At 44.3% G+C, this 12,342-nt stretch overlaps 1 protein-coding gene across 1 annotated transcript in view; it reads right to left on the bottom strand.

Annotated features, from left to right (window-relative positions):
- Window positions 1-10,690, bottom strand: part of CCDC187 (coiled-coil domain containing 187) — a 151,801-nt gene extending 141,111 nt beyond the window's left edge. Inside the window, exons 1-2 of the mRNA XM_033962263.1 lie at window positions 10,606-10,690; window positions 2,372-2,415 (exon numbers count right to left, since the gene is read on the bottom strand). Coding sequence (XP_033818154.1) covers window positions 2,372-2,415; window positions 10,606-10,660 — 99 coding nt within the window. The 5' untranslated portion in view covers window positions 10,661-10,690. The remainder of the gene's footprint in view (window positions 1-2,371; window positions 2,416-10,605) is intronic.
- Between the last annotated feature and the right edge of the window lie 1,652 nt (window positions 10,691-12,342).

The raw sequence follows: 12,342 nt of genomic DNA, 5'->3' as shown, positions 1-12,342 counted from the left end.
ACCAAGCCACCACCGTCGATTTCTCCCTGCTTCCCCGACGCGACGGGCCCACAAGCCTTCCCTCCCGACCTCAGTTCTGATGTCGGAGAGGAAGTTCCGGGTCAGCGATGTCAGAATTGATGTTGGGGGGGGAAGAAGATTTGTGGGCCGCCGTGTCAAGGAAGCAGGGAACAAAACAGAAGGCAAGGGCCCAGGGCAGCTGCTCTCCTTGCTCCCTCCTAACGCCTGCCCTGCCTGCCAATACAGCCGAGAAGGGGGAAAGATGAAGAGTTCCGGCCAACAGTATGGGGGAGGAGGCAAGGCAAGAGATCGCTTCTCCCCTGCAGCCAAAATTGTCCTTTTCAGGGAGGCCTCGACGCTGCAGCTGTTCTCACAAGCTGATGGCGGCTGCCCCGAAGTTTTCCCTCTGCCGCAACTTCCCATTTCTAACAGGGCAGATCGCGGCAGAGGGAAAGCTTCGGGGCAGCCGCCGGCATCTTGTGAGAACAGCTGCCATGTCGGGGCCCCTCTGAAAAAGACAATTTAGGAGTTTAACAAAGAAGTTCGGATCGTGGGGCCCCCTGGATCTGTTGGGCCCAGGGTCTGCCCTGTTTGCTCCCCCAATTCCGGGCCCTAGGCATGTGCCTCTTGGGCCTACTCTTTAATCCGGCCCTGGGGGATGTGGTCCGCCCCGGGCGCAGTCTTGGTGAGGGCACTGGGACCCATCCTCCTCTCCACTCCCCCACTACTGCATGTTCACGCCCCTTCCCTCATACCTCTTCAATGTTCGTGGCGCAAGCAACAACCCCAACCTTCTGCTCATGCCAGCGTCCTCTGACATCACTTCCTGGACCTGTGTCTAGGAAGTGACGTCAGAGGACATGCCAACACTGGCGCTGGCTTAACACATTTTGAGGTAGCCTGCTTTTCCTTAACACCCTGTAGTAAAACGGTCCCTAAATGAAAAATGGAAATCACCTTTATCAGAACAACAAAAAGAAAACCCCAAAACTTCACTGGACAAAAGGAGAAGCCACAAACCAGTGCTGGCAAACAAATAGCGGCAGAGTGTAGACGCTCCCAGGCTTATTCATCAAATAAAATGATAAATAATAAATAAAAGTCAATATAAACAGTAACATCTGGCAGAAATGCAAAACAAGGCAACAAAAGGTACCAGTAAATGCCAGTCTATGTTTAAATAAAACAGTCATCAGTGCATTAGTGATTTCACCTTGATGTGAACAATGATAGCGGAAAGTGGCAGAAAGTGACAACTTCAAATACAGCAATTCAAATCGACTGACAGATGGTGTAGCAGAAGAATGGACTTCAATGGATGAATATAAACGTGGGACTCAACACGGTCTATGTTTCGGCGTGTAGAAATGCCTTCTTCTGGGCTCCACTGCTGAACACAACCAGCCAACTCAAAACATGGACAAAATGATAAAACATGCAGGCGAAAAATCGACTGAAGACACCAGCGCTGAGCCAGGAGCTAAACCAGGGATCTCAAAGTCCCTCCTTGAGGGTTTTCAGGATTTCCCCAATGAATATACATTGAAGGCAGTTCATGCACATAGATCTCATGCATATTCATTGGGGAAATCCTGAAAACCCGACTGGATTGCGGCCTCATGGAGGGACTTTGAAATCCCTGAGCTAAACAAACAAATCACCTTTACCAGCTCACACTATTGCATATGGAACTGTGTCTTGATGAAAAGTTGTTGCCTGGTCCAAGATAATGTTACAGAATCATAAAGGTCAAGACAGAGTAAACCTGCCCCAGTACTGCAGTCTTCAGCAGGCCTGCTGCAGGTGCCAATAGCAACTAGAACTGCTACCTGGAGAAATTCTAGTTGCTGCCCACTTGAAACAGTGTAAAGTCTTCACTACAAGTCCCATAGTGCCTCCTCCACAATAGAGAATGACAAGGGGACAAATTTTTCCCCCTCCCCGCAAGAACACAAATTCCCCCATCCCATCCCCCTGCGTTTTGTCGTTGTCCCTGCCCCTGCTCCATTCCCTTAAGCTCTGCCTTAACCACACAAGCCTCTAAAACTTATGATTTTAAAGTATTTGAGGTTTGTGCAGATGAGGAGGGAGCTTGCAGGGACAAGAAAATAATTTGTGTGGACAGGAAAATGGGTTCCCACGGGGACGGGGAAAATTTGTCCCCGTGTCATTCTCTACTCCACAAGGAGAAAGAGTGTATTTAGCAATTGTAAACATAAGTAGGAAATAAGGAAAACAAACTCTTTGACAGTCCAGAAGAAGTATAATGGGCAGCATTCAAAAGTCTGGACTAAGAGATCATTGAGCTGAAATGGCTTCATCTCAGGAAAACTTGCCAGCAAAATAGAATTAGCTTTAGAGCAGTACTCACCACATCCTTTGCTTTAAAAAAATTGTCCCAAGCTAAAGACACATCTGGAAAAGTAATATGTAATTTGTTACAACAAAGATTTTCTCAATTTACAGTGCTTTCCACATTCAGGTACAAGCTGTCGATGTTAATTGTAAGTATCTCTAACACTGTGCATAAGATTTATTGCGAACATAACAAGGGGAATTTAAAAAATGGTGCCAAAAATCTTGAGTGCTAAGCGTTATTCTATAAAGAAAGTTCGTCCTGTATAGAATAACCTTCAGCATGGATCCTGCACCTAACTTTTCGACCCTTTACCTACGCCTGCTAAAAGTAGGTGTAAATGTCAACGCCCAACACAGGCACGCTTCGAGCAAATTCTGTAAATCCGCACGCAACTTCTGGAACAGCCCCAACACAACCCCTGGCCACAATCCCTTTTCTGATATGCACGATTGGAGTTAGGTGCCACGCTTTATCGAACAGCATGCAGAAAGATGCGTGCGCAGATTTTTAAGGCTGCCAATTAACGTCAGTAATTGATTGTTAGCACACAATTATTGATGCTTCCGAGCTCACTAGTTAGGTGCAGAAATTTGGCCATGGTATATAGAAATCTGGGGGAATGGGGGAATCCGGTATAACACTTCCACATAAAACACTTGCTGTCCATAGGGCCAGCATTAGGGGAGTGCAAGCAGGGCAATTGCTCTGGCCTCCCCTGCTGTAGGGAAACCCAAAACACAGATCATGTGTAATAGGCTGTAGATGGAACAATGAAGCAGAGTCACATTCACAGGGAAGCAAGCTTTATTTCAGAACCTGACACAGTGGTGTACCTAGTATATGTTAGAGTAAACACTTTCAACACTGAATGTGAAGATGTCCAAAAATGTAAGACAGGAACAGCATAGACTTAACTCAATCCAAAAAATGAAGGAAAAAGCCTCCGAAAGGGCCCTCCCACCTCACCAAAACGGCTCAAAGAGGTGGTCGAGCGTTCACCTCACTGGCAAAAAACCTTCATTATGTGATAAAGTCTTATGCTGTGCTGTAATGTGTTGGCAACTGTCAAATAGATGCATGGTGCAGTGCTGGAGGTACTTTATAAACTATGGACAGGATTTTCTACATGGTGCTGTTATCAGCAGCCACCTTCAAACGCAGCACCAATTGCGTATCAACCACACAACTATGTGGCTATTGTCAGTTTTGTTCGTGGCCCCCCCAATGTATGGTGGTAGGGGTTAAGTGAAAGGCGTACTGACAAACGCTGGTCCCAGATTCAGTTCCCTCACTGAAGTTTCACCAGGAAGTAGAATAATAGGCACAGCCAGAGGTGATTGCATAAAGAATATATTATAGAAATAGGTTTACAGAAAAGTAATATTTATAAGCATTACAATTAAGCAGAGAGCAAAGCAGTTTCCCTGCTTTACAGAGTCCAGAAGGAAGTGTGAAGTTTCAGGGAAAGGCAGAGAGAGAGAGAAAGAGAGCCAAGACCCCTCTCCTCCACAGATTGATAGATAGATTGATAGCTCGATTGATAGAGCAGAGAGGAGGCTTTTATACCTTGACTGAATATAGAAACCTGTATGCCCCAGTATCTTTCTGTTTAGAACTTGCAAACTGTTTGAAACAATGGTTAATTTAATTGCTAAGGAGGGTGTGATACTTGCAAGCATGGTGATGGGATTAGTCTCTGGCTTCTTTGTTCCATGCACCTGGACCCATTGTCCTAAGCACCCTCTTAATCAGACATTAACACCTTTTAGCTAGTCATGATTCAATCAGGGCTACTTAAAACATATCAGGGATACGTAAAACCGTCTTCCTGCCCTCAGGGTCTATCTGCATTCCCATGCCAGAGTCAGATTGATATAATTTCCCATAGGCCTCGCTGACATAAGTAATGCCAACTGAAAATGCTGAATGGTAGCGACAGCTAGGCTGACAGCTATGTGAAAAGTAAGTGCTGCAAATGTAGATCAGGTTTTCAAAGGCCTACATTTCCAGCACCTACCTTTCATGAGAATCACGTCTAAGGCATAAACCACACCTACAGTTGCCTTAAGCACCAAAAGATGCCTCTTTAGATGGGACAACAGTGCCTCCATTTTTTTAAACATCTTTTTAATCGGCACAGTCAATTGTAGCGCCGATGGAATCAACTAAACCAATTAGAGTGCCTACCGCCGCTTAACTATCTGCACCATTTACATAATTTGCTCATATGTGTACACATATACACAAGTGTAAGAACATAAGAATTGCCACTGCTGGGTCAGACCAGTGGTCCATCATGCCCAGCAGTCCGCTCCCGCAGCGGCCCTTAGGTCAAAGACCAGTGCCCTGAGACTAGCCTTACCTGCGTACGTTCTGGTTCAGCATAGAAACATAGAAACATAGAAAAGTGACTGCAGAAAAGGGCCAAGGCCCATCAAGTCTGCCCACTCTATTGACCCACCCACCCTCCTACCCTTTGAGAGATCGCACTCTGATGTCCCATTCCCTCTTAGAGATCTGACATGAGCATCCCATCTGTTCTTAAAATCTGGCACGCTACTGGCCTCGATCACCTGTGCTGGAAGCTTATTCCAATTGTCAACTACTCTTTTGGTGAAGAAGTACTTCCTGGTGTCACCATGAAACTTCCCGCCCTATATTTTCAGCAGGTGCCCTCTTGTGGCCGAGGGTCCTCTAAGAAAGAAAATATCATCTTCTACTTCAATACGACCAGTGATATACTTAAACGTCTCAATCATGTTTCCCCTCTCCCTACGTTCTTCAAGAGAGTATAGCCGCAATTTGTTTAGCCTTTCTTCGTACGATAGATCCTGGTGGCCATTCGCTGAACCGACTCAACCCTCAGCACATCCTTACGGTAATGTGGCCTCCAGAATTGTACGCAGTACTCCAGATGAGGCCTCACCATGGTTCTGTACAATGACATTATGACGTTGGGCTGCCGACTAACAAAGCTTCTCCGGATACAACCCATCATTTGCCTAGCCATGGATGAAGCCTTCTCCACTTGATTGGCAGTTTTCATGTCTTCACTAATGATTACTCCTAAATCTCGTTCTGTGCAGTCCTTGCCAAGGTTTCTCCATTCAATGTGTACGTTCTGCACGGATTATTGTTGCCAAGGTGCATGACCTTGCATTTTTAGCGTTGAAGCTAAGCTGCTAGATCGAGGACCAATGTTCCAATAAAAGCAGGTCTAGCGTCATGCTGTCGGACAAATTGGTGTTACTTACAATGTTACATAGTTTGGCATCATCGGCGAATAAAGTTATTTTACCTTGAAGTCTCTGAGTCATGTCTCTTACGAATATGTTGAAAAGGATCAGGCCCAAGACCGAGCTCTGTGGCACACCACTGGTCACCTCCGACATTTTAGAGAGGATACCATTAACCACCACCCTCTGAAGTCTACCACTCAGCCAATCGTTGACCCATGAGGTTAGTGTTTCACCTAATCCTATCAATTTCATTTTGCTCAATAACCTGCGGTGGGGGACACTATCAAAAGCTTTGCTGAAGTCCAAATACATGATGTCCAGGGACTCTCCCAGATCCAGTTTTCTTGTTACCCAGTCAAAGAAGCTGATGAGGTTGGATTGGCAGGACCTACCCTTGGTAAACCCATGTTGGTGAGGATCGCGTAGATTCTTCTCGTCCAGGATCATGTCTAACTTGTGTTTGATTAGTGTTTCCATGAGTTTACACACTATCAATGTGAGACTCACCGGTCTGTAGTTCGCAGCCTCCGTCCTGCAACCCTTTTTGTGCAGAGGAACGACATTAGCTGTTTTCCAGTCCAAGTGGACTCTTCCCGTACTCAGGGAGAGATTGAAGAGTACGGATAACGGTTCCGCTAGGACATCTCTGAGCTCACTGAGCACTCTGGGATGTAGATTGTCCGGGCCCATGGCTTTGTTCACCTTGAGTCTTGATAATTCGTCGTAGACGTCTCCGGGGGTAAACTCAAAATTCCGAAACGGGTCTTCTGAACTTTGCTTTGCCTGCATCTGTGGACAGGACCCCGATGCCTCGCAGGTGAAGACCGAGCAGAAGTATTCATTTAGTAGTTTGGCTTTGTCTGAATATGATTCTATATAATTCCCGTCTGGTTTCCTAAGGCGCACTATCTCATCAGTGTTTCTTTTTCTGTCACTAATATACCTGAAGAAGGATTTGTCCCCCCTTCTTAATGTTCCTTACAAGGTTTACTTCAACTCGATGCTTGGCCTCTCTGACTGCCACTTTCACCACTGTAGACTTGGCCTTGTATTCTAATTTAGCCTCCCTTGTCTCCGAATGTTTGTAGGAAATGAATGCTTGTTTCTTTTCTTTAATGAGGTCTGAGATCTCTGTGGTGAACCATTGGGGTCTATTGTTTCTTCGCCGTTTGCTTGCTGATTTTATGTAGCGGTTCGTTGCTACGTGTAGGGTAGATTTCAAGGTTGACCACATAGCCTCCATATTATCGGCCACAGCTTGGTTTTGCAGTACCTGATGGACGAAATCTCCCATGCATTTGAAGTCAGCGCCATGAAAGTTGAGTACTTTTGTTGTCGTGCTTGATCTAGTGAAATCTTTCCTGAGTTTGAACCATACCATGTTGTGGTCGCTGGAGGCTAACTTATCGCCTACCGAGACCTCCAAGACGCTGTCTCCGTTGGTGAGTACCAGGTCCAGTATCACCTGGGCCCTGGTGGGCTCCAATACCAGTTGTTTGAGTTGTGCTCCTTTAATGGCAGATAATAGCCTTCTGCTGCCACTGGTTGTCACTGAGAGTGTGTTCCAATCTGCATCGGGCATGTTGAAGTCCCCTAGCAGTACAGTGTCCCCCCTTAAAGTGATATTCTCTATGTCTTTGATTAATTCTATGTCTTTGTTTTCCAGCTGTCTGGGAGGTCTGTATATTACACCAAGATACAAGCATTTTTCGTTGCCTCTGGCTAGGTTTACCCAGAGGGATTCCCTGGTGTATTTGACATCTGTGATTCTCATAGTTTTAATGTCATCTCTAGTGTATAGTGCTACCCCTCCCCCTAACTTGCCCTCTCTGTCCTGACGAAGTAAGTTGTAACCCGGTATAGCCATATCCCACCCATGAGAGTCCGTGAACCAAGTTTCGGAAATCGCCACCACATCTAGGTCAGCATTTATTATTTCGGTCTCCAGTTCCAGGTCTAACTTTGTCTTAAATCCCTGGAGGGTGTTTTCCCCTATAATAGCCTCCGGAAGAGCGTTCCAGTTTTCTATCTCTCTCTGGGTGAAGAAGAACTTCCTTACGTTTGTACAGAATCTATCCCCTTTTAACTTTAGAGAGTGTCCTCTCGTTCTCTCTACCTTGGAGAGGGTGAACAACCTGTCTTTATCTACTAAGTCTATTCCCTTCATTATCTTGAATGTTTCGATCAAGTCCCTTCTCAGTGTCCTCTTTTCAAGGGAGAAGAGGCCCAGTTTCTCTAATCTCTCACGGCAACTGCTCCAGCCCCTTAACCATTTTAGTCACTCTTCTCTGGACCATTTCGAGTAGTACCATGTCCTTCTTCATGTAAGGCGACCAGTGCTGGATGCAGTATTCCAGGTGGGGGGCGTACCATGGCCTGGTAAAGCGGCATGATAACCTTCTCCGATCTGTTTGTGATCTCCTTCTTAATCATTCCTAGCATTCTGTTTGCCCTTTTTGCCGCCGCTGCACATTGCGCGGACAGCTTCATTGACTTGTCTACCAGTACTCCCAAGTCTCTTTCCTGGGGGGTCTCTCTGAGTACCGCACCGGACATCCTGTATTTGTGTATAAGATTTTTGTTACCGACATGCATCACCTTACACTTATCCATGTTAACCTCATTTGCCATGTCACGGCCCATTTCTCAAGCGTGTTTATGTCACATTGCAGGTCTTCGCAATCCTTCTGTGTCCTCACTACTCTGAATAACTTTGTATCATCTGCACACTGTTGGGGATTATTGTAGGAACCTATTTTATAAAGACACAGGAGGTGCCTATGTTGCCTCCGGGGCCTTTTTTCAAAGCTGCAGCAAAAAGTGGCCATAGCATACCCACACACAAGTTTTTTGCATGTGCTAAGGCCATTTCTACCATAGCTGGAAAATGGCTGATTTTCAGTTCTCTGAATTAAAGGCCATATGCTGATACTGCCGTTAGCACATGGTCATTAACAAAACTTAGTGCGCGAGTACTCGCTGCCACCTATTTTGTAGGTGGTAACGGCTCACATGCTAATCAATTAGTGCATGGCAATTGGAAGGCAGACACACCCACTTTCCACTCCCCAGACACACCCCCTCAGCCAAAAAATAAAATTTAGCTTTTAGCATATGGGCAGCGAGCACAGGATTAGAGTCTTAACCCCCCCCCTCTTTTACTAAGGTACGCTAACCAATTAGCGCGCTAATCGGTTTAGCATGCGCTAAATGCTAACGCATGCATGTTAGTCTATGGACGCATTAAGTGTTTAGCGTGCACTCATCGATTAGCGCACCTTAGTAATAGAGGGCCTTAGGCTCCTCCCAGCATCCTATGGGAGAGGGTCTAATGCCCTGATTGGCCCAAGGTATGCCATGTTAAGCTGTGGTCAGCATTCATCATTGTTTATCGCAGCTTGGTATAAGGGCCCCTTTATAAAGCAACAAAGAAAAATCCCTAGGAAATCATACAAGTTATTGCAATAGAGGGTGCTTAAAAATCAGTTACCAACACTCAATAAACAACTGTATCTAAAAAGCAAAGTTACTAGCATTAGAAAAATAAGACCTTCATAAAGAGAAGAGTGATTTATTCACCAGTCTCAACATCTAAAAACATTTTACAGTCACAAATATATTTCCATATTTATGTTAGCAGGTTCTCAAATTACATATTTTGAAAATTCACAGGGATGGTCCAATAGAAGGCATCGACCCCCTACAGAGAATCTTGCCTTGTACAAGAACCACACAAATGTTAAAACCATACAGGACCATTATGATTAAAGGATGAATTACAGTTTACTTTATTTGATATACCACAAATATTAACACAAAAAGTTAAATGAAAGCGGTTCACAATATTAAAAACAAAGGAGACATTTCTAAAATCAATGAACACAAACAAAGTAAGACTAAAAACAGACAAACACAAATGGGGGGGAAAAGGGAAAAGAAAAGATTTACAATATATTTTAGGTAAAAAAAACCGAAGGAAACCAACAAAAGGTAAAGGGAAAAAATGAAAGCCTTCTCTTAACCAAAGTAAAATAGAATTACACAGAGGTTATCTCAAATGCCACTTTAAAGTAATAGGCCTTTAATAGAGTTCCACAAAGTAGGGGCCATTACCGAAAAGCAAGACTTCCTGTTGATGTCCCAAAATATTTGCCACTACACTCCCACAGCGTCAGAGAGAGAAGAACCATTGGCTCAGTTGTCATGCGCGTATACTGTACATACTCGTATTGCAAGACAACGCTCGTTTATCAAGTTAAAATTCAATAAAACGTTTTGCTCATTTTGCAAAACACTCGCACACCAAGTTGCTCGCAATCCAAGGTTTTACTGTAATTCTAGCAAGTCCTTAACCAGCTGGTCTGATTTAGTTATAGGCACTGTTGAAGTGCCATTATGCCCCTCGTTCTCTTCGTTCATCATCACTAGACCTATTGACTGTCCCTTCCTTGAAAATTGTGGGCACAAGAAGAAATGAAATGTTTTCTGTTATAGCTCCACAATTGTGGAATTCATTGCCACTCTATATCAGAAAAGAAAAAAGATCTTATTTCTTTTAAAAAAAACTTCTAAAAACTTTCTTATTTAATGATGCTTTTAACAATTAAACTCTGAGACCTGTTATTTTCAATTTTTCCCTTCCTCTTGTTCTTTCCTCTTTTATGTTTTTTTTCTACCTGAGAGAATTGTAACTTTCCCCCTCTTATCCTCCTATATCATGTCCTTAATCCACATGTATGATGAAATTTGTTAAGTGTTATAAGTATACTAACTTTTTACTTGTGTTTTAAAACTGTTTGTCCTCAAAATTGTTGTTTTTAAAATTGTTCATCGCTTAGAAAGTTTGTATAGGCGATTCATCCAATGGTAATAAAACTTGAAACTTGTATGGTGTCAACTATATCCATTTGAATTTAGAGTTGTGGCTCACATATTTACTGAAAATTCATTACAATTTGACACAAATGTTTCCCAACTGCCAGTAGAAGCAGCGTGGGTTACACTTACCAGCCAACGGGCTTGTCTCTACCCAAGCAGAACTGCAGCCCACTCTGGAAGACATTAGACCCGTCTTCAGTGCTTCCTAGAATGCGCTCAATGGAACAAAACGAGAAGAGACACTTTGACTTTCAGTGAGGAAATCTTATCCGAGTGCGTGTGTTTATTTGTACTGTCACCAAGACTTCACCCAGGAACTGTGCAGCTCACACACAGACCAGCTCATCCTTACCAAGTCATAGGTAAAGTCTGAAGTGACTGAGAACGAAGGCAATCCCTAATGCAGTTGCTAATTTGCACTCCTTCTCAATATTCATTCATTCAGTTTTCTATACTGTTCTCCCAGGAGAGCTCAAAACAGTTTACATGAATTTATTCAGGGACTCAAGCATTTTTCCCTGTCTGTCCCGGCAGGCTCACAATCTAGCTAATGTGCCTGGGGCAATGGAGGTATTAAGTGACTTGCCCAGGGTCATAGTAACATAGTAACATAGTAGATGACGGCAGATAAAGACCCGAATGGTCCATCCAGTCTGCCCAACCTGATTCAATTTAAATTTTTTTTTTTTTTTTCTTCTTAGCTATTTCTGGGCGAGAATCCAAAGCTTTACCCGGTACTGTGCTTGGGTTCCAACTGCCGAAATCTCTGTTAAGACTTACTCCAGCCCATCTACACCCTCCCAGCCATTGAAGCACTCCCCTGCCCATCCTCCACCAAACGGCCATACACAGACACAGACCGTACAAGTCTGCCCAGTAACTGGCCTAGTTCAATATTTAATATTATTTTCTGATTCTAAATCTTCTGTGTTCATCCCACGCTTCTTTGAACTCAGTCACAGTTTTACTCTCCACCACCTCTCTCGGGAGCGCATTCCAGGCATCCACCACCCTCTCCGTAAAGTAGAATTTCCTAACATTGCCTCTGAATCTACCACCCCTCAACCTCAAATTATGTCCTCTGGTTTTACCATTTTCCTTTCTCTGGAAAAGATTTTGTTCTACATTAATACCCTTTAAGTATTTGAACGTCTGAATCATATCTCCCCTGTCTCTCCTTTCCTCTAGGGTATACATATTCAGGGCTTCCAGTCTCTCCTCATAAAGAGCAGCGTGGGTTTGAACCCACAACCCCAGGGTGCTGAGGCTGTAGCTTTAACCACTGTGCCACACTCTCCCCCTTATCTTTATCCAATCCAAAGTAAGCAGGCAAACTCCACCTCTGCATAAAGAGCAAAGCACAACAGAACACTGCTCAGATTTTTTCTCATCTATCTCTTTTTTTTTTTTTTCTTGCTACCTTTGGGTTCCCAGCTCAATCAGAACCATCCTCTCTTGGCTTACGGTTCCATATGCCTTCATTTGCAACTACTTGGGATTTCATTCCTTATTTTTACAACCCCCCCTCCCCCTCCAAAAGCAGTTTATTAAAGTAACATCCCTTAGCTTTGACCGCTGGGCTCAGCTCCCTCCCCAGTTTGGCCTCTGGGCTGAACAATGGACAAGACTCCCCTCCGCCACCCAGCATCTATGAACACCTTCTCTGCAGTGTCCCCAACCCTGGCTCGTCCAGTTCTTATGCATCGGTCTACTGGCTCAACTCTCAAGCATGCTATCATCGATAAAATCTAACCACCAGTTCTAACCACTCGTTCACTAATTGTTTTGTCCGTATAACATTCAGATGATGAGCAGTGGCTGATCAGGCAAAGCACAAGTGCTGTAGAAACTTTCAGACAAGTGGGG

This window comes from Geotrypetes seraphini, chromosome 10 (assembly GCF_902459505.1).
Source record: "Geotrypetes seraphini chromosome 10, aGeoSer1.1, whole genome shotgun sequence".
In the NCBI taxonomy this organism is placed as follows: Eukaryota; Metazoa; Chordata; class Amphibia; order Gymnophiona; family Dermophiidae; genus Geotrypetes; species Geotrypetes seraphini.
The sequence above is the reverse complement of the archived record's forward strand: the minus strand, read 5'-3'. Positions and strand labels throughout refer to the sequence as shown.